This window comes from Cornus florida, unplaced genomic scaffold (genome assembly GCF_030987335.1).
Source record: "Cornus florida cultivar Cherokee Brave unplaced genomic scaffold, ASM3098733v1 CherokeeBrave_3.0.0_Hap2_Chr06, whole genome shotgun sequence".
NCBI lineage: Eukaryota > Viridiplantae > Streptophyta > Magnoliopsida > Cornales > Cornaceae > Cornus > Cornus florida.
In genome coordinates, this window is record NW_026775576.1 from 103,509,962 (window position 1) to 103,532,416 (window position 22,455).

A 22,455-nucleotide genomic window follows, 5' to 3' on the forward strand; every position below is an offset into this window, starting at 1 on the left:
AAAATTGTTAATAGGTTGACACATTCGAGCTTCTAACTCATTGAATCGGACATTCAACCCATTGAGCTGCTCTACAAGCTTGGATATCAACTCATCTTGTTGATTAATACCCGATCTTTCATTTCCTGATTGTGTCGACATGATGTTAACTCAGGCTCTGATACCAAAACTGATGTAGGACAAAGGACAGGCTCAAATAGAAGAAAGTAAATAAGAGTTATGGGCTGGAAATTCAGAAACAAAGCTAAGATTCAGGGGCTGTTAGTAGAAAAGAAGGATTGTAATTAACAAAGAAAAGCCTATTGGAATCACTCTAATAGGACCTAGGCATCACACCTAGAGAAGGCCTCACACCCTCAGAATTTGTGAATCACTCACAAAGAAATCTCAAAGGATAATTTTATTCAATCATTCGCTGCAAAAGTTTACTCTAACTTAATAAAGTGACAAATAACTTAATTGATGCAATCTAATCTAATTATGCAATTTACCAAAACAAGGTAATCAAAAGTTGACTCTAACTTGATAAAGTAACAAATAACTTAATTGATGTAATTACCAAAATAATGAAATTTGACCAAACCCCCTAATTATGCAAGACTCCAAGTGGACCCCCCATCGTCTAGCATGTGCCAAATTAAGGTTTGAGCATTAGAACCCTCCTTGTCACGCCTTTTATATACTTTAAAAGGCTGCTGCCACTGTTCTCTACCACTTTCCCTTAACTTATTATCTGTTAGCCACTTAACTCGTTCCTTGGCTTGCCCAGTGACTTTCTTTCCTGATACTGTGTTTTTCAGAACCTAGCTACGAAGAGGATTTTTGGCGGGGGGTATGAGAGGGACCGGCTGTACATCTTCGGGACATCTCCAATTCTTGCACATGCTTCCGTATTACCGGACTATGGAAGACATTCTTTTATGAACCAAACTCTTGATTTATGGCATGCTCATCTAGGACATGCTAATTTTTAGCATTTGTTATCTTTGTTTCCTGCATTACGAACAACTTGTAGAACCCATCAGTTTTGGTTTATGGCATGCTCGTCTAGGACATGCTAATCCCCTGTTTTTGATCTTATTCATTCTAATGTATGGGACAATCCCCTGTTACTTCTTACTCTGGTCATAAATATTATGTGACGTTTATTGACGATTACTCTCGTTGTACTTGGGTTTAGTTACTTAAGTCACGTTTTGATATTGTCTACATTTGTTTCTTTCTTACAAATGATTAAAACCCAGTTTAATACTATTGTTAAAACCATCTGGTCAGATAATGAGCGGGAATATATCTCTAATGATTTTCGGTCTTATCTTAATCAATTGGGGATTCTTCATCAGCTGAAATGCCCTTATACACCGGAACAGAATGGAGTGGCGGAACGTAAAAACCTTCATCTCATGAGTGTTGTTCGGTGTCTTTTATGTGGTATGCAGGTTCCTCAATCTTATTAGTATATGGCAGTTCTCACTGCAGCTTTTTTGATTAATCGAACCCCTAGTTGAACTTTAAGGGGTAAGGTTCCATTACATATTTTGCGACCAGACAACACCCTTTTCCCTATTACTCCTCGCGTTTTTGGATGTACATGTTTTGTTTAGGACCGACGTCCTACACGTACAAAGCTTGACGATAAAGCTATTCGTTGCATTTTTCTGTGTTATTCGACTATGTTGAAAGGGTACCGTTGTTATGAGCCTAGTACTCGTCGGATATATCATTCTCTTGATATCACTTTTTTCGAAGATGTTCCCTTCTTTGGCACATCTTTTTTTGCAGGTTCCGTCTTCTTTTACTCCATCAGTGACTTTCTCACCCCTAGCTCAGCTTGCACCAGTTCTATCCTTGACATCTCCTCATGTGGCTTAGCATGAGCTACGCATATACACTCATCGCCCATGAGATCCCCCTCATGCTACCCTGCCACTGTCCTCTTGTGGTACAGGTAATCTTAACCCTGCTATTCCCAATTCTACTTCAGATCATACCTTGCCTACTTCTACTGTAGATCCTGCATCTCCTATTTCTGATTCTGATTTGCCTATTGCTCTCCACAAAGGTAAAAGGAATTGTGTGACTAATCATCCTATTGCCCTCTTTGTTTCTTATCAGGGACTGTCACACAATTATTGGGCCTACCTTGTTGCCACCTCGGCTATTTCCATCCCTCGAACTGTATCTGAGGCTTTGCTAGACCAACATTGGACAATAGCCATGGCTGCTGAGATGGATGCCTTGCAGAAAAATAAGACACGGGAGCTTGTTAGTTTACCACAAGGAGAGAGGATTGTTGGCTGTAAATGGGTATTTACAGTCAAATATAAACCATATGGTATTGTTGATCGCTATAAAGCTAGGTTGGTCGCGAAGGGCTTTACACAAAATCCGGGGAAGGACTTATATGCCACTTTTGCTCCGGTCGCCAAGCTGACTACTGTCCGCCTTCTTATTTCCTTAGCGGCTTGCAACTCTTGGCCTCTTCACCAGTTAGATGTGAAGAATCCTTTCTTCATGGGGATTTGACAGAAGAAATTTTTATGGATCCTTCTCCTGGTTTACGGCTTTAAGGGGAGTATTCTGGGAAAGTGTGTCGCCTTCTAAAATCCTTATATGGACTGAAGCAGTCACCTCGGGAATGGTTTCACCGATTCAGTGACGTAGTTATTTCTATGGGTTTCACTCGATGTCACTCAGATGACACATGCTTCTTCCGTCGTAGTCTAGAAAATCATCGTGCCATTATCTTAGTATATGTTGATGACATAATCGTCATAGGAAATGATGCATCTTTCATTGACAAAGTAAAAATAGACCTTGTGCAGGCTTTTGAGGTTAAAGACTTAGGTTCTCTTCGATTTTTTTCTTGGTATTGATGTTGCACGCTCTAGGCATGGTATTTTACTCTCTCAGCGGAAGTATGCATTAGACCTCCTATAGGACACTGGTATGCTTGGGTGTCATCCTGCTTCCTTTCCTATGGATTTGACGCATCGGCTTCATGCCGAGTCTGGAGACCTTCTTCCAGATCTGTCTGCTTATCAGAGCCTTGTTGGCCACTTAATTTATCTAACAAACACTAGACCTGATCTCACATTTGCGGTTAGTGTTGTGAGTCAGTTCATGCATGTTTCTCAGACCTTACACTTAGATGCAGTATACCGAATTCTTTGTTACCTCAAGTCTTGCCCAGGACTTGGTTTATTCTACAAATCCACACCACAACCTCTTATCTCGTGCTACACCGATGCTGATTGTGCTGGATCTCTGACTGACCGTCGTTCTACTTTAGGTTTCTGTACTTTTCACGGGGGCAATTTAATTTCTTGGAAAAGTAAGAAACACCGTCGCTCTACCTCTTATCTTGTGCTACACCGATGCTGATTATGCTGGATCTCTGACTGACCATCGCTCTACTTCAGGTTTCTGTACTTTTCACGGGGGCAATTTAATTTCTTGGAAAAGTAAGAAACAAAGCGTTGTGTCTCGTTCTTCTGCAGAGGCAGATTACTGTGTCATGGCTCAGGGCACTTGTGAGACCCTCTGGCTTCATTCCCTATTGACTGAGCTAGGATTCCTGTTTTTAGTTCATCAACTCTCGTTTGTGATAAACGATATGCTATTATGCTCGCATCTGACTCAGTTCTTCATGAGAGGACAAAGCATATTGAGGTTGATTCACTTTCTCAAGGAGAAAGTATGATGTGGAGTTATCCATACTTCCTTCGTTTCTTCTACTTTGGTATTGGCAAGCTGGGCTTAGTAGATATCTTCGATCCAGCTTGAGGGAGTATTGGGAGAAAATATAGGGACTCGATATGTATTGGGATTATCTTTAGGGATTGGATTTGATTTGATCTTAATTTGATTTTATATGATATTCATCATGTGCCTATTAAAGGCATAGGATCGGTGATTTGATTTACTTTCAACTTATATAATATTCACTCTGTAATATAAATTAGGAGCATAGTTAATGAGAATTTGTGGCTTACAAGAGCCTTTTACATTCAACTGTTGCAAACATTTACCGAATACTGTACTACTGAACAAGTGTTTGACATACTTAGATACTGAGTAGTAGTAATAATAATTTTAAAAATGATACAAGGTTTAATTTACTTGGTGCATTTCTTAAAGAATAAGATATATACTTATATATATATATATATGTATATATATTGATAAGTTAAGATTTCATTAAAGAAGAGGATTTGAGATGTAATATGGCCTGATGGTCTGGTCCTAAGGCCATATCCATGCAACAACCCTTGTGTTCTCATACGGGTTTAAATAATAAAATTAAGGAACTTCGAGTGAATAAAAAATTCACAAAAGGTGATTGTTTATGTATGTTCTATAATTATTATTAATGGCATGTATTTTGAATTGTAGCTTCCTGAGATATGGAGGTTATGATATATTGTACTTTTTCTTTGTTTCTTTAGCAAATCTTTATTACTCGAAGGCTGCACTTGTTTTCAAGGTTTTGTTCCTTTGGAAGTTTTTTTTTTTTACAACTTATATTTTAAATAATTCAACGTGCAGGTTTATGAGAATACAGAGGTGAAAAAACGAGTTGCCTTATCAAAACCATATGGGAAGTGGTTGAATGAAAACATGCGATCAGTGAAGCCTGCGAAGTTTCTTGCTGCGACTGTTATGGACAATGAAGCAATATTAAGATGCCAACAGTAAGACTTTTGGATCATTTCAGACTTAAACTTTCATCTCATGTTTATCAGCTTCAACTTTTACCTTTACACCAAGCAGTGATCCTTGCTTAAAAATAAAACACTTCTCCTTAAAAGATTTGGGGGTGACAACAGAGAAATAGGGATAGCGTTTGAATATAGTGTGTGCCACGCTGCACCAGCCCCCGGTTTCTTGAAGAATGGGTGTCTTCTTGTCTTCAAAGATGTTTTTAGATATCGTAGTGGTTCAAATGTTGGTTTGGTTTGCCTACTCGCAACTTACGGTGGAACGTGAGAAAATTCAATAGCACTGCATTTCAAAATTTTTAAATTGAAAAAGAATTTCAAGTGAACTTCATGTTGTGTCTGTATCAGTTGAGGCTGAGTGCTGCATTTCATTCAACAGTTTTTGTTCCAACAGTTCTTTATTTTATTTTTTATATTTTGTGATGGCCAAAGGTTTAGTTTGAATTATAATTGTGCAATATTTACCATCTAACAGGTACTCAATTCTTATTGTTTGTTGGGAACAGGGCATATGGCTACTCAAGTGAGGATGTGCAAATGGTTATTGAAACTATGGCTTCTCAGGGGAAGGAGCCTACATTTTGCATGGGAGATGATATTCCATTGGCAATATTGTCTCAGAAGTCACATATGCTTTATGACTATTTCAAGCAACGGTTTGCTCAGGTTTGGTAGAATCTTTTGACAATCCTGAATAATCATATGAGTGGCTACCTTTTTCTATGATGCTAATACAAGACTCGACTGAGTATGATAGTCTTAATATATTGTCATGGGATTGCAATTAGAAATTAATTTCGTCATATGAAGTTATGTCTTCGCATTGACATTGTTGAGTGCTTGATCACGCTATAGTTTACTTGTCTTTTCATTGTATCACATGGCTTCAAGGTTCCACAGCACAATAACCTCCACCCTCCCAAGCTGGTTTAATTTAGATGTAAGAGGTGTAGTTTGCAGCTTGGACAGGCATGATAATAGGGCTGGCTTGGACAGGCATCCTTAACTAGTGAAGAACTTCAACCTGATCCCGCCTTGAACTGGAAATGATCACATATACTTTTCCCGCCAGCTATTTAGCAAATGTGTTCCTGACTCTTTCCCTGCCTCACTCGTATGGAACTTTTTGGATATACCATGAATGTGCAAAGATGACACTTCAATATCTAATGGATTTTACTGTCAAAAGCTGAGGTATACACCAAACTAAACAAACTAACAAAATATGTGCTGGTTTGGAATCCTCAAAGAGGAACCTAGAAAGTAAGTTCGAAACAGTTGAGAGTTCTGATGCAGAGAGGGTTAGGTTCAGTTTGGTAGAGTGGAAATGGGAGGAAAAGAAAAGAAAGGTTATGGAGGGTGATAAAAAAATGTGTTTGGTATTGAAAGTTGGAAGGAAAGGAAAGGAAATGGCGGGTTTTGGAGGGATAAAAATAGGCTAAATAGTAACTTTTGTAATCCTCCCAAAAATGGGAGGAAATGGATAGAAAGGGGAAGACAGAGCAGGATAGACCAACGTAATACCAAATTTACCCTTGATTTTAGGGCGCCAAAATTCATTGCAACCTTTGCGTTGAGGAAAGGAACGATGGCCGACCCGGAACAAAATTGCAGTAGCCGGAGAAGAAGGGGCGCGTATGCGCGTGAAAGACGTGTTAGATCTACTCGCATGCGCACGTGACGGCGCGTGGGCGGCGAAGTTCAGTCCAGCGATATTGTAGTTTTGAAGTTAAGTCCGGCGATATTGTAGTTTTGAACTAAGAATCTTGTTCCACTCTGAAATATATGGGTTTTGAACTTCTGATTCTTGTAGATTTTGTAGTTTGCAGTTGCAGGGAGAGATAGAGGGGGGGAGAGAGAGAGAGTTCAGAGTTGAGAACGAAAATAAAGTGGAGGCGGAGGCTGAAATTATTTGCCCTAGAATGTTATGAACTTCTGCTTCTCTAGAATGTTTTATATTTGGATTATCATTTATTAAAGGGTTTCTAGAATAGCACTACAAATAGAGTGGAAGTGGAGGCTGAAATTGTTTGCCCTAAAAATATATTTGTTTTTTTGGTGGTCCATCATGCCTATAAATTTTGAGGTCCATAATTTTATTTTTTATAATATAAAAGGGTATAATAGTAAATTTATAAAAATACTTTCCTTTGCTTTCTTTTCCCAAACATGATCATTGTCCTTCCCTTTCTTTTCCTTCATTATTCAACCAAACACAATACCAAATTAAAATTATCCTTCCCTTTCCTTTCTTTCCCTTTCCCTCATAATTAATGTTTTCCTTCCCCTTCAAACCCACCCTACCAAACATAGCCTTAAGAAAATAATGCTTGAAAATAGAGAAAAGCAGGAAAAGAAAACAACTTCACGGTGGATAGGAGATGTGACAGCAACCAGAGATCAGGCAACGACCTGAGTTGGGCATGACGACCATCTTGGCAGGCATGGTAACCCTTCTGCTCTGTTTGGTTGGAGGGATGAAAAAATGGATGGAAGGGAGAGGGGGAGGGATGGATGAGGCATCCCTAGGGAAGGGATGGTCTCCCTCACTTTTTGTTTGGTTGGATGGAATGGATAGTAGAAAGGATAGATGGGGTGACACTTTTTTTTTTTTGTTTGGTTGGAAGGAAGGAAAAGAGACTTTTCACATTATTTTTACCAATATACCCTCATTAATGTAGTAGGCCTTAACAAGAAAACTTTTGGAAAGGTTAAAAATGTAAATTATATATTTGTTAGTTGTAATTCTTCTTTCTCTCTCCTCTTCCCCCCAATTTTGGGCGGATAGGAAAATACAAATGAAGGAGGGATACTTTATCCCTCCTTGTTTCCTCCCTATTTTCCCTTCCCTCCAACCAAACATGAAGGAGTTATTTTATCCCTCCTCAATCCTTCCCTCCAACCAAACATACCATTAAACTCCATGGCATCCCTTTCTTCAGGGTACTAAATGACTACTAAGGTGATCTCATGTAATTGATTGTGATGCTTTTATGCTAATTACAAAAAAAGTGCATAAAAATTGAACGTCAACCTAACACTGCTCAGGCTTTAACTTTTCATTGCTGAACCATCCCCACTCTTGAATAATTGACTCCCAAAGGGCCCAAACCAGTTGTTTTGGTGGCAGGGCAGTTTTGCCATATAAACCAAACAATTTATGCCCCTAAGCTTAAGGAGAAAATAATGTAATAGTTTTAGATGACTGCCTAAACATCCAAGATTTAATTGAACATCAGAATAGAATTTATTTGATGCAAATAATTAATAGTATCTCTAGTCAAGATTGAGGCAGTCAATAGTGTCTTGAAAAGTGTTACGTCAAAGACTATTAAATAGTAATTAAGGTATGGGAAGTATGAAAATGTCATGGGAATAGTATTTGTCTTTTATGCTCTTTGGGTAGTCTAACAGCCAGTCTAGGAAAAAGTAATGTCATTAGTAGCTGGCTTATAAAAGGGACATCCTCTTTATCAGTTGTGACCAAGTCATAATCAATATTTTTTTATTTATTATCAGTTACAAACAGTTCTTCAGGCTTTTCCCAGATTTCCCTTTAGAAATCTAGGCTGCGACGGTCATTGGAGTATTTCTAGTCTTCTTTACTACTGTAAGACAACTTGTTTCTTTTTCTGTTTGCTTCACTATTCAAGCTCAAGGGAGTCAAGAGCTATGCAGAAATAAGGAAGTGCGATGAATGAAGCTCAAGTGGTAAAATGTTTTTATTTATTATTTATTATTATTTTTTTCAGGATGGACATATATGATTTCTTGGAGGAAAGTTACGACGTTACCTAGGTCATCTAGATTAGTATCACGGAGTAAGAGCATAAGATTTGTATCTGTTCAGAAATTTTCAGATATTGTGAGCCCCCTGTTTCAAGTTGTTGAGGTGGAGGTGGGAAGAAAGCTTATGCATTGCAAGAAAATAATCCTTACACTATGTTTGGTAGGAGGAGGTAAATGATAGGGAAGGAGGGAAGAGAGGAGGGATGAAGCAAATCTCTGTTGTTTGGTACAAGGAAGAGTTGAAGGAAAGAGGAAGGATGGATGGATGAGGCACCCCTTTGGGCCCACCATTTTTCATCTGTCCAAAATTGGATGGAAGAGAGGAGGGAGAGAAGGATAATAAGTCTTGTGTATTATGTAAAGTGATAAGGGGTTTTTTTCCCTTTCTATACTGGACGCTCACCAACTAATTGCACAAGTTGGCTTTAGCTGTTTGATCATTAGATAATCTGGAAATAAATTATTTTTTTTTTATGAGTGGAAATAAAATTTTCTTTATGCTCCGTTTGGTTAGATGGAACTAGCAAGAAAAGAAAAGAAATGGAAAATGAAAAGAAAAGTGAAGTGAATGAAAAGAAAATTGATTTTATAGCATGCATTTGGTTAGCGTGAAAATTTATTCAATAAAATGGTAGGAAAATATCATATTATAGTTTGGATACCATGGAAGTATTTAAAAAAATTAGTACATACCTAAATTACCCTTATTTTATAAAAATAGTTAAATAATAAAATAAATAGTAGAATAATAAAGAATTAATTAGTAGTGATTTATATAAAAAATGGTAGAATTTTCAATTAATTCAGACCTTGCAAACTACTAATTATTTGATTGCCATGTACGATGGAAAACAACAATAGGAATAGAAGTCAAGTTAATTCAAACTCTTCCACTAATAAAGTTGTTGGTCCGCAATTCTTTGAAACCTAGTTAAAAAAACGATGAAGTTGTTGTTCGTATGCAATTATAGATGAAGTTGTTGAATAAAATTGGAATGCAAAATAAAAAGACGTGAAAATTATTTTCGCTTGTTTTATGCAGGAAACATTTTGGGAAAATATTGGGTTGCAAGAATCCTAATTTTGTAAAACTTTTCCTTTTCATTCTATCCAAACTCCAATTTTTTTTTTTTTTTCCTAGTTAAAATTTTCTCTTTCCTTTCTTTTCCCATTGATTCTATCTAACCAAACTGAGGCTTATGAAAAAAGGTACTGCACCGATTTGCTGACCAAAAAAAAAAAAAAAGAAAGAAGAAAAAAAAGAAACTGCTCCTGGGTTGTGTTGCAAGTGAGTCAATCAGCATAGCGGACTAAAGAAAAGAATTAGCTCCCAAAGATTTGTGGGTTATATTATGAACAATATCTTGATATTAGATCGAGAATATTCTGTGTCATTTTCCATCCTTTTGAGTTCATTCGTTTGTCTTAAATATTTTCACAAACTTAAGTGTAAATTAAAGTTTAATCTCTATATAGTTTATTTTTCTGATTTAGTATGTAAATGTTTTACTTGCTATCTTATTTTGTTGATTCCATCATGCCTTAAGCTTTTGACGTTATCTTGATTTTGAATTTTCTGCTGAATCTTATTGCCTTCTGATCATTGTTTTACATGCCAGGTTACAAATCCAGCTATTGATCCTCTTAGAGAAGGATTAGTTATGTCTCTTGAAGTCAACATTGGGAAGCGTGGAAACATTTTAGAGGTTGGACCTGAGAATGCCTCTCAGGTTTGTTAGCATTCCCTTCTCCCTACCAAGATCATCATCATCATCATCATCCTTTCCTTTGCGCCATATGGATGGGATCCTCCCTTCCAAGATATGGTCTTATGATTAACGCCTCTCTAATGTTTCAGCTGATATGGGCTTTTATTAAGATTTTACCTTTTTTATATATATTTTCTATTTTTTGCAGAACTTTTAATTATTTTCTGAACCAGGTTATTTTGTCTAGTCCTGTACTGAATGAAGGGGAGCTTGAGTCGCTGCTGAAAGATCCCCACTTGAAACCCCAAGTGCTACGAACTTTTTTTGATATAAGGAAAGGAGTTGATGGTTCCTTGGAAAAGACATTGAATAAGCTTTGTGAAGCTGCTGATGAAGCTGTTAGAAATGGTTCCCAGTTGCTTATTCTCTCTGACAGGTCTGATGAGCTGGTGAGCACCCGGTTGTTGTATATTGTAAGCCGTGTTCAAATCAGGGGATCTCTCTCTTGTATGCATGCACTCACCCAGCCGCATCTTCTTTTGTCATTGTTGTTGTCACCATCATCAGTTTAGAATTTCAAAATTTCTTTTACTTGGGTAGTATTAACTGTAGATTTGTAACAAAGTGTCCCATTCCTAAATGTTGTGATTTCCCAAGTTTTTTACAAACCATTATTTCTAGTTTCTTAACCACTATGGATTCCTTTGGCATCTAGCATTCATTTAATCATTTCGGATTGGTTAAATGATTGTAGTAGGTTTCTTTTGTGCTGAGCAGTCATTTTCTTTCTCTTGATCTTCTAGACATGGAAACACATTTTTTTAATGATTGATTCCATCAATATTAGATAATCTTAATTTCTTGTTTTATTCAGGAACCAACTCGGCCTGCCATTCCAATACTTCTTGCAGTTGGTGCTGTTCACCAGCATTTGATTCAAAATGGCCTGCGAATGTCAGCTTCCATTATTGCAGACACTGCTCAGTGCTTCAGTACTCATCATTTTGCTTGTTTGATTGCATATGGTGCAAGGTTATTTCCACCTCCATGACAGGAGTGTTTATCTTTTCCGCTAATAAGTAACACAATTCTTTTGTTAGCATACATTAAAAAAAAAAAAAAAAAAAAAAGTATACTGAAGCAGAAAAATATGGTACTTTTGTTATTATAGATTAGGTTGGAAAATTGAAATATGTGACCTGACGTGCATTATTATTCAACATGACATTTTTTTCCTAAAAAATAAAATAAATTAAAATAATGATAGTTGGTTCTTCACATATGTTGATCCATCTTCTCTTTTTTTGTTCTTATATTAGACCATCAGTATTTTTCCAGTCTTGTCGTTTATTCTATTTTTCACTTTATAAAAGGGTTAGTTATTTCTCTTGGTAATGTTTCATCTCATTTACTCAACCCGGTAGTCGCCAAGTCTCATTGCTCAAAGTTGACCAAATGATGTTGACAAAATATTGGACGTCCTTAGTGTTTCTTTTCTGTGCAAGATTTACTCTTTCCTGTTTTGCCATGTTAACTCAAAATGAGTCTCCTCTATGTAAATTAGCACATCAACTTTGGCTCTTTTCTGCATGCATCTCTATACGCACACTTCATTATCAGTAAATTCTCAGTATTAGATCCTTGTTGATTTTGATGAGGTTTTCTTTTTCCTTTTGCTGATAACTCAACTTAATAAATATTTTTCCAACTATTTGGGGTTGACTACTTAAATAATCTATCATCATTCCATTATATCTTCAGTTAGGCCACATGTTATTATGTCTATCCTAGCTATCTAAACCCATGGTTTTCTCCCTTTCCCTAGTATTTCTCTCAATAAGAATCATGTCACTCTTCCTTGCCAATTGCAGTTATTGTCTATTGATATGCATGGTCAACCCATCTTAATCGATTATCTCTCATTTATCTCTAATTGGCGCAACTTCATTATCTCATGAATGTTTCTATTTCTTGTTTTATTTTCTTGTCTTACCAATATCTATCTCAATATTCACACATGTTCTATTCTAATTTTTTATTTTATGTTGTTTCTTAGCAACCACCTGTAATGTATGGCTAGTCTAATAGGTATTTTATAAAATTTACCTTTCAGTTTTAGAGGTATATGCTAACCAAACAAGAAGTCCAAATCCTTTCTGCTTTAATAGTATGATTAACATCTTTGATTTCTCCCTTTATGCATGATTGAGCGTATGTAACGAAGATGTTCACTTTTTGATATTTTATTACATCCAGACTTGTGATGTTGTGGTTTGAATTTTGTTTCGGCTCTAGTCGCAAATGGGATTTGTGTGGGCCCAAGTGCACCAAAAATTAACCATTTTTTTCGCTTGCGGGTCTTGAACCCTGTTTAGTACTCTCTTGTAGCCCAGCCTATAAGGGTGTTTAGGATTTGGAGTAGGTCATGAGAGAAAACTGGAAAATGCAGGAGCGAGAGAGAGAGAGCTAGGTCCTGGGGCTGAAACTTGTAATCTTCTGATTTTTGCTGGATCTTCACCGTAGATGTAGGATTTGCCAAACTACTTATATCTTTGTATTCTTTGTGTGGCGTGTTTATCACGATTCTTGATTGTGTTCTTGGTTCGCGGTGTTTGTCGTAACAAGACTTGTATTTCTACTTTTTCTAAAGTTGCATTCTGTAAACCGTCTTAATTTGAGAGTTTCTGTCAGATCTCATTAAGAATAGGCAATGATATATGTCATGGAACCTCATCCAAAATGTGTTTTGTTTGTTCACTTGTTGTAGATCTACAATAATTGGAATTAACTTGTTTCTCTTACAATTGTTTTGCAATAGTCACAGTTTCTTCTCTCAAATCTTTTAGCACATCAATATATCCATATGTATCTTCAGTTTTGAATACCCACCATTTTTTTTAAAGGACTCTATTGTAGGCTGTCTCCAAATATATGAAAACAATATGGATATATTGATGCCAAAGAGTATATAGTTTTGTCTTCTTGAGGCTTGTCTCCTTGATCTATCTTTCTCTTATCTCCTTGAGGTTGCGATATTCTTATAAATCTATGCTTCCTATATGGGTTTTAGTTAGACTTTCTCAAAGTAAGTTTTCTCATCTTTCTAACTTCATCATCTTTCACGAAGACCCTTAGATCCAAACTATTGATGCACTTACTATTATTAAAAGTTCTTGCTTTATCTCTCTTATCAGCAATTTAAGATTTATTCTTTTCACTATCCTTTATGCCTAATTTAGTTTACATCGCATCATATGCTCCATACTTAACTTCTCTTACTATTTCTTTTTGAAATACTTACTTTATTTATATTGGCTTAAGTAATCTTAACCCCTTAAACTACATTTTTGGCAGAAAACCTCCCTCATCGATCAAAAAATTGCGCATTACCCTTGTTGTTAGACTTGTCATTGAAAAGAAGCTAGAGTGACAATATTGCCTGCATGTAAAGAAATATATTTACATTTGCCGAAGTCATTATAGTGCCGTTTTGCAACAACTTTTCGGCTTGATGATCTAAAACGACACTAACTATTTGTGCAATCTTGTACTTTTATATTATTGAAATATAAATATATTTCTTTTACATATGGGCAATATTATCATTTAAGATTTTAATTAACAGGTAATTAACAGTTTGGGGGTACGGTGTAACCTTTTTGATAGGTAGGGGGGATTATCTGCCAAAAACGTAGTTGAGAGGGTTATGTTATGTACCACTAAGTAACAGTACGGGGTAAGCGCAATTAAGCCCATTTATGTTTCTCAAAGGTTTCTTCTGTTTTTGTTTTTACTAAATTTTATAACACTTCATTTTGTTGACAGGTGAACATAAATATGTTAATATATGCTTGAAAATGTTTTTTTTGCATCACACCTTCAAGCAAGTATATGAGCAAGGAAGCATAAAAAAATAAGAACCTTTTCTAACAAAAAAAATGAAAAAAAAGAAGAGGAAGTTGAGAATTGATAGCATGTTCTGCTGTTGTATCAATTTTCATTTCAACGATCAACTTCTCCCATAATGATATCCATGCTACCTAGGATCGTCATAATATCAGCCAATTTCATTTTTTGAACTAACTGTAGAAGAATTTGCAAATTGATGAAACCCAGATAGTACTTCATCAATCTTATTATCATACAGAAACTAATTTCATCATAGTATCTCAAAATGTGTGGCACTCATCCAAAGTACTGCTTTTTTGTTCTTTTTGGAAACAAGAAAGCAAAGTGACATTGTTTTTCATATTACACATTCTCTGTTATGTTGCATTTTTCATATTTTAGGCTTTGAGAAACTGTAAAAACCAATTAGTCCAATGTGCAGTTTTCCGGATAGTGGAAAGAGAAGAAAACACTACTAAAGAGCTTTTTGGTGGTGCAAACAACGATGATCTCCTGACTGCTTCTTTATAAGTCATACAACAATGGCAAACCCTAATATCTCTCTCTATGTATTTTTTGATGGTGCATTACCCTGATTTTTTTTTTTTTTTTTTTTTTTTTTTGGTTGAGGTTTTAAGTTATCACCCATATGTTGGTTGACACCCCTGTTGGATCTAGCAATCCTATCATGCCGAAATGTCGCAAGGCCTTTTACCGTTTTACTCTCAATGCTATTCCAATCTTATTAAATTGAAGATCTCATGTGGTATTTATTTGATAAAATGACAAAATTACCCCCAGTTTTTAGGTCTCTTCCCCCTCTTTCAATCTGTTTTATCTCCTTCTCTGGTGTTTCGTGTTACATTGGTCAGGACATAATATGGTGTTGTCCCAGTCCTCTTCGGCAACATTTGGGTCCGTCTCCAACATACTTCCACATATCCTGCGACTTTAACCCATTGAAATCCTCTAGCCATTATTCCTCTTCTTTATGTAATTACTGCAGATTTTCCTGTGTAGATTTTAGTTTTTTTGCTAAAATTGTTTCAACTCTGTTTGAAATTTCTGGAGGACGGTGCAGGGCAGATTAAAAGATCGAACCGACTACTCTCTATCCCAATTTTGTTGACTGGATTGATACCATAATTGTAGGCTCTGCTCTTGTAATGGCTTATAACTCTGTTGTTCTATGAGGTTATATGATAACCCAGTTGGCATCTTTTTGAGGCGCCATCTTATTCAAGCTACTGTGATGGAGTCCTTCACTCCTTTGGAAAAGTGCCTTGTACCCAGATATTGTTTTTGGTGTTTTGGGGTATCTTGAAGCCATTTACATCTTATTGAGTTTCATGGGTATTCTAGTTAGTAATATATATAAAAAAATATGTAATTCCATATTTGGGTAATCTACAAATTGACATTTTATATATTATCTATGTACTAATATGCGTAATATATGTAGTATATACGGTGTGTGTGTATATATATATTTGAATATAACAGGCAGTTGCAATTATATATTTGAATGCAGCAGGTAATTTCATCATTTCCTTTAAAAGAAGGTAAAATTTGAAATTCAAGACCATATTTTTTAAAGGAGCTATTGGTCCGTGAATTTTGTCGGGGATCTTTATTTTCATCATAATCTTACGGGAGGTTGACCTTAAATTTAGTGTAAGTTTTATGCAAGGGTTATGACCTCGCAGTAGGTCGTGGGAGTTTACCCTTTCTTTTGATAGTAATGCAGTGCCTACTAACTGAATAATCAAGAATCCTCATATGTTATTCTTCCAGACTCAATTGAAGCTTTTGCGTTGGAGAGTTTTTATCTATGTTGTCTTTTGTTACTAGTTTTGCCAATGTTTCCTTTTTTCAGCTTGTGTATTGCAGATATATGATACTTCTAGCACATGAAAATGATTCTCTCTTTTTCACCCCGATATTGATCTTTCTAAGATATTATTTTTCAGTGCCGTATGTCCATACTTGGCATTGGAGACATGCCGACAGTGGCGTTTGAGTAATAAAACTGTGAACCTGATGCGGAACGGAAAGATGCCAACTGTTACTATTGAACAGGCTCAGAAGAATTTTTGCAAGGTCTGTACATCAGTGCTGCAAGGAATGCTTTTATAAGATTTACTTATAGATGCAACTTTCTTTTCGTCATTAATTATGGCTAGTTAGGTAGCTATGTAGATTTTGATGAAATTTAATCTACTTTTTTGGTGGCGAATTAAGCTACTCTTATTTTACTTGTATTTCCTCATGTTTATGCACATCATCTCTTGCCAATACTTTCCTTATTGCATGTACATCATTCAGTTGTAGCACAACAACTCTAAAGATGGTTAGTGTTTGGAGGTAGGTGATCTTCTTAACTTCCTATATGTGAGATCGATATACTCTGTTGAATTTGTAGCTGACAGATTTAAAGCATAATTGGTGTCAAATAAATTGTTGTGCGGGTTAACTAGTCCATCATAGAAACTCCTGTGCTTGAAATGAAGATTTCCCTCCGAATTTCTAGAATTGTGATATACTGGAGAATAATAGTTCATATCCGGAATGATTTAATGAAAATTGCTTTATTTTTGAAGAGTTGCCTTCTGCTGAAGTTCTGCATACTCCCTTCATCCAAAATAAATGTCTGTTTTCCGAATCCAACTTTTCAAGCGCACAAGCCACCCATGTCTCTTTTTTGAATTCCAAAAGTCGCTCTCAAAAAATTTAAAATATAGATTGTTAATTTTTGGTTAAAGGTTACTTTTCAGCCCTAGTAATGGTTACTATTTGTTCCTTCTGTTATTTCTATTGTGTGTGTTTGTGGGGATTCAAAATTGGTGGAAGATATCTTATTTTTTCCTTTTCAAATCCATAGCAACTTGAAATTGGAGATATTCTTAAATTTTAAAGGAAATGTTGTTCTCATACTCTAAACCAATTTGGAATAGGTTATGAGACTGAAGCCAAGTTAGGGCACCTTCAGAAGGCCTTAGGGAGGTCTTTCTCGTGGAGCTACATCATTATTTGATTGAAGGAGACTCTAATTATGTGGTGTGGCAATTGACCTGTCAAATTCTTGGTCATTGATTATGCTTATTTGCTCAGAGAGACGGACTTATTTACCTTTTTTTAGAAAGGTGGATTCCTTGGTCACGGGGCTCTGCCAAAAGAGGGGGAGAAATCCTCAAGTTATTTAGATGGCCTTTGTTTCTTCTTGATATTTTTAAATGGTGGTTGTTTGTTAGATGTTGAGTGAGTATGTTTTCTCATTTTTTTTTTTTTTTCTTTTTTTCTTTTGCTTTAATGAGTTCATTTCCTTCTCTCCTTTGTTTTTTCCTATTTCCTTTTCTTGGAGTTTCAAAAATGTACCATTTGACCCTAACACTATAGTATTCACTTTGTATGCCTCATCAATATACGACTGATTCTGTTGAAAATTTTGGGGCTACTAGGTATTGGCTGCTATCTTTCACTTCTAAATTCGTGTTTAATTGGAATTATAAATTATTTAGAAAGAATGGGTACATCGTTGGAGGTTTATTGTTAATTGAGAACATTCGTTATATTAATGTTGAAGATTTTGTTTGGTTATTGTTCTAACTTATAACATCAGTAGAAATTCATTGCATATCCACTGTGTTCTTGTTTTGTAAGCATTTCTAAGAAGCTTAATATGAGTCACGGCAAGAATTAGTGTGAAGTTGGGAACAGAAATATTCAGATGCACAGATATACAAATATATAGAGAGGGGGGAGCATATGAGGCAACGTCAAGCGTTGTAGTTGAGATTTTATGCATATTGAAATTTGGAAGATGTAACTGTTAACTTTTTTCTTAGTATCAGGAAGATATCAAAATGTTGACCTTAATTTTGATATAAATTGGAACTCTCTGCATCTTACTTTTTCTAGAACTTTCTTTCATTGTTTGATATTATTATTATTATTTTTTCAAATTTCACATCCTCTGTGCTTGGGGGCTTATAGTTGGCTTGATTCCATTTCAGGCAGTTAAATCTGGTCTTTTGAAAATTCTTTCCAAAATGGGCATCTCATTACTTTCGAGGTATGGGTTCTAATTTCTTAATTATTATGTATTGCCTCCTAAACTTCTTTTTCTTAGGTTTCCAGTTCTCTTGGCAAACTTCACTGACAAATTTCCTGGGATTTAGTTATTGTGGTGCCCAGATATTTGAAATTTATGGATTAGGAAAAGATGTTGTTGATCTTGCATTTTGTGGGAGTGTATCAAGTATTGGTGGATTAACTCTTGATGAGGTAAGAAATACACCAAAACACTTGGTCCCGAACTTTTTTGTTTTATTTTACTGTTTTCCTATTTTTTGGGATCTAATATGAGTGCTTTAATTTTTTGAAAATCAAGGTTGATTTCCTTGATCTTGAACATATCATATAGACTGAATGTCTTGTTCTCTATAATATTGGACTGTTTCTTAGTTTAAAAATGCGAATATCTCCCATATGAATGTATATTATCTGTGCAAATCAATTAATATTATGAAAGCATTATTAACCTATCTTGTATCACACATGTATTAGAACAACTTTAACATGGCTGCTCAGATTTGGTTCCTGTGGCTGTGGATGAGTGTTACTAAACAGTGTAAACGAAATTGGAGTGTTACTGCTCAAATAAAATGGAATTGTCAATTTAATAATTGGAAATATGTACCTGAGCATGGATTTATTACGTTGAGAGTATACCACAAGCATTACATATACTCGAGTTTCTCCTTGTAGCTTGAGAAATACAAAGCCATACTATTGAACTTCCATGACTTGTTATCACTTTTATCTGTTCATGTATATAGATGTATTTGCTTCATTTAATTGATACCTTTGGGTTACTGTTCTGATAAAACACTATATATATATATTTAGATGGAAAGCACACTAGTATTTGTATACTCAACTCAATAAACCTTTTCTCAACTATTTGGAGTCTGCTGCATGAATTTTGTTTCACCATCTATTCCAAAACCTCATTTAACCAGGTTTCATTATATCTTTCCTAATTGTCTTAGTAAGAACTATGCCACCCTTTTTCGTCGGTGCAGTTATTGGCTGTCACTGGATGTACCCATACCATTTTAATCGATTTTCTCATTTTATCTAAAATTAGTTTTACTTTTACCATGAACAGTTTTTGCATTCCTAATTTTATCCTTTTTTGTCTTGCCACTCATTCAACTTAACATTAACATATCTGTTATACTCATTTTATGACTACGTTGTTTTTTTAGCTATCCAACATTTTGTTTCGTAAATATGGTTGGGCTAATAGCTGATTGATAGAATTTATCTTCCAATTTTAGAGGTCTAATGCTAATCACTCTACGCGGTAAGTGTCCTCCATTTAATCTATCTTATTGTAATTCTATGACTAATATCATCTCCATTTTATCCATCTTTGAGCATAATCGAGCCTAAGCGATGTAAATGTTCGTTTTTTGGTATCTTTAAACCATTGATCTTCACTACATCCAAACTTTTGTTCCTTATTTTATTGAAGTTTTATTTCTTATATTCAGTTTTAGTCCCTTTTTTTATTTTTTATTTTTATTTTTTTCAGTCTACAGATCTTCCCTCTTGATCTCCAATTTAGGACTTTTCCCTATCCTACTTATTTTAAATTTAAAAAATGTCATCTGCAAATTGCATACAACATGTAATATCATGTTGAATATGTTTTGTTCGTTCATTTATAATTAAAAGATTTAGGCTTAATGCAAGCCTATAATCATTGGAAATTAACTTGTTTTCGCCACAGGTCTTCTTACCATTGTTGTAGTTTCATCATACACTTGCCTTAACACATCAATTATCTATTTGTAACCCATTTCCCAAACCTACCAGGCTACCACCCTATTATATCACTAGAAGCCCTAATGTAGTTTTTCTCCAAATCTGTACTTTTACAAAATTTTGAGAAAGTTTATGATCCTAGAGATATACTATGGTGGGTTTTGGAAAAGAAAGAAGTTATAAAGACATATATTAACCTATTAGGATTCATGTTCATATATTCCTGAGTTTCCTTGAAAAGTTATTCGCTAGGTATCAAGCTACTTAACTCAATCTCTCATTTGTTGGGGCTTCACACTAGCTGTGTAAAATAAGGCTCTAAACACCATACATGTGATTTTTTTTGGGCTTTAAACTAGCTGTATAAAGATAAGGCCCGAAACGCTATTCTGGCGGAGATCTAATACTTATATAAAACAGCAACAACCAAGCCTTTTCCCCAATTATCTAATACTTCTATTTATGGTTTAATAGAAACCAAATTCCTTTCTGGTTACTGTTTTGATATCCTGCAATAGTAAATAGTGTTTCGGGCGGAAGAGATTGCTGATTTAACAAATAGGTGCCTAATGTGCTTCATAAATTTTTTTTAACAGTTTTCCATTTTAAACTTTGTGGATGAGGCCTGCTTTCCTTATTCACTCCTTTTTTAGGCTTGGAAATGGTTTAGTATTGGTGTTCATGTGCTGGGATCTGTTTGCTATCAGCGGTTTGGGAGAGTGGGAATTCCTTTTATACCGCTGGTGCAAGTATATCGATTTGGTTGTTGCTGTTCCAGAGCTGCTGTCTGAGCTTCTTGATGAGCTGCTGGGAGTCCTTGCTTTGTTATTTTTGTTTTTAATCTCTGGTTTTTGGAAGTGGTTTTTTCTTCTTTATGCATCTCAGTTGAGCGGTTGAATAGGTTGTATTGTGTCTGCTTGTTTGGTTTCATGAGGGTATGGCTTAATAAAATGATGAGTTAGGAAAAAAAAAATTGCAATCACTTGTTCTTCTACCTTGTCATATATTTTTCTCTATTCATAACATTGTTTTTGAGCTGTTGATGTTTGAGTCCTTTTAATTTAGTTATATAAAATATTTTTGTCTTGCAGCTGGCAAGGGAGACTTTGTCATTTTGGGTGAAAGCTTTCTCCGAGGATACAGCTAAAAGACTAGAAAATTTTGGGTTTATACAATTCAGACCCGGAGGTAACTTTTGTTATCATTTTTTTTTTCCTCCGTATTTTTTAAGGACTTGTACTTGATACATGCATTGTTCAATTGTACGTGTGTGTGCATCTTTTTGTGTGTGTGTGAGTGTTCATTAATGATGTTTTCTGGGCATCGAGACTTACATGTATATTTAGGATAAATTTAATTTTATTGAAGGAAATAGCATCTCTTTATTTCTGTTGATAGAAATTACTTAACATGTAACTGAAATGATGTGATCACAATCTCAAAATTCAAGAGATTTGGTCAAAAGTGAGTAAAGAGAGTGAAGAAGCCGCTAGATATCTGTTGAATTTTCATTCAGCCTCCCATTTTTTTATTTTTTTATTAATTGATACTCACACACACATGCCTCCACTGAGGCTTGAACCCTTGACCTCCCTTTGGGAAGTAGGGGCCTGATACCGCTAGGCCACTGGCCTGTTGGTTATTTTTTTCATTCAGCCTCCCATTTTTTCATTAAGTGATCACCAACCTTTGGTTTCTTACCTTACCAATCGAATAACCCATTTTTTCTTTACTCTTAATAAACAATGTTGCATATTGTGGACTTTGAAGATAGTTTTGGCCATCTAACTTTACTGTTATCATTTTGAGAGTAAGGTTTTTGACATGAGTACTACCTTGATCCGCTAACCCCTGTTTTGGGATTTTTGAGATCTCAATTTCTTCTGAATATAGTGGTTAGCTTTAAATACCAGTAAACTCAGTAAACTGTCAACCTCTTCCAATCGCACAAGATAAAGCCAAAAAAAGAGAACTTCAAAACAATTATCGGGGAGACAAAATCTGTTTAAAAGAAGTGAAACTCTTTGTTATAGCTTCAAAAAAAATATATAATGTTTGACAAAAAAAAAAAGTTACTGCGGCAGACGTGAAGAACCCATCACATGGTGAGACATAAAACTCAATAAAACTCCTTTGTTCCTTCGAATATCCACAACCAAACCAGACAAACATCCAAATCAGACTCTGTTACAGATTGCATCAGTAAATCACTTCAAGAAACTCTTGATCTGTATTTCTTCAAAATCACCTCATTTTTTTGGAAAAAAGAAAAATTCAGAAAGAAATAACGAATGAGATCGGATCAGGCTGAATCTTTACAAAGAGATTTCCCTAACAGTGGCAAACTAGATGGTAGTTTTGCATGCTGATGTCAGCATCAGTGTGGTCTGTGTGCTGGCAGCAGCACTTCTTTTCTTGCTGGTTTGCATTGTTTACTCCCTTTAAAGATGATGTTCTGATACCAAGTTGGATTACAGGGAAAAGAAGAAGAGAGAGAACAGAAAGATGAATGAGAG

General features: G+C 35.5%; 1 protein-coding gene across 2 annotated transcripts in view; it reads left to right on the plus strand.

Moving 5' to 3' along the window:
• LOC132313532 (ferredoxin-dependent glutamate synthase 1, chloroplastic/mitochondrial-like) overlaps nucleotides 1-22,455 on the plus strand; it is a 58,428-nt gene that overhangs the window by 24,158 nt on the left and 11,815 nt on the right. For both annotated transcript variants that reach the window (XM_059812332.1, XM_059812333.1), the window contains exons 9-17: nucleotides 4,549-4,694; nucleotides 5,228-5,387; nucleotides 10,130-10,240; nucleotides 10,453-10,668; nucleotides 11,094-11,251; nucleotides 16,078-16,207; nucleotides 18,121-18,179; nucleotides 18,286-18,391; nucleotides 21,031-21,127. In XM_059812332.1, coding sequence (XP_059668315.1) covers nucleotides 4,549-4,694; nucleotides 5,228-5,387; nucleotides 10,130-10,240; nucleotides 10,453-10,668; nucleotides 11,094-11,251; nucleotides 16,078-16,207; nucleotides 18,121-18,179; nucleotides 18,286-18,391; nucleotides 21,031-21,127 — 1,183 coding nt within the window. The remainder of the gene's footprint in view (nucleotides 1-4,548; nucleotides 4,695-5,227; nucleotides 5,388-10,129; nucleotides 10,241-10,452; nucleotides 10,669-11,093; nucleotides 11,252-16,077; nucleotides 16,208-18,120; nucleotides 18,180-18,285; nucleotides 18,392-21,030; nucleotides 21,128-22,455) is intronic.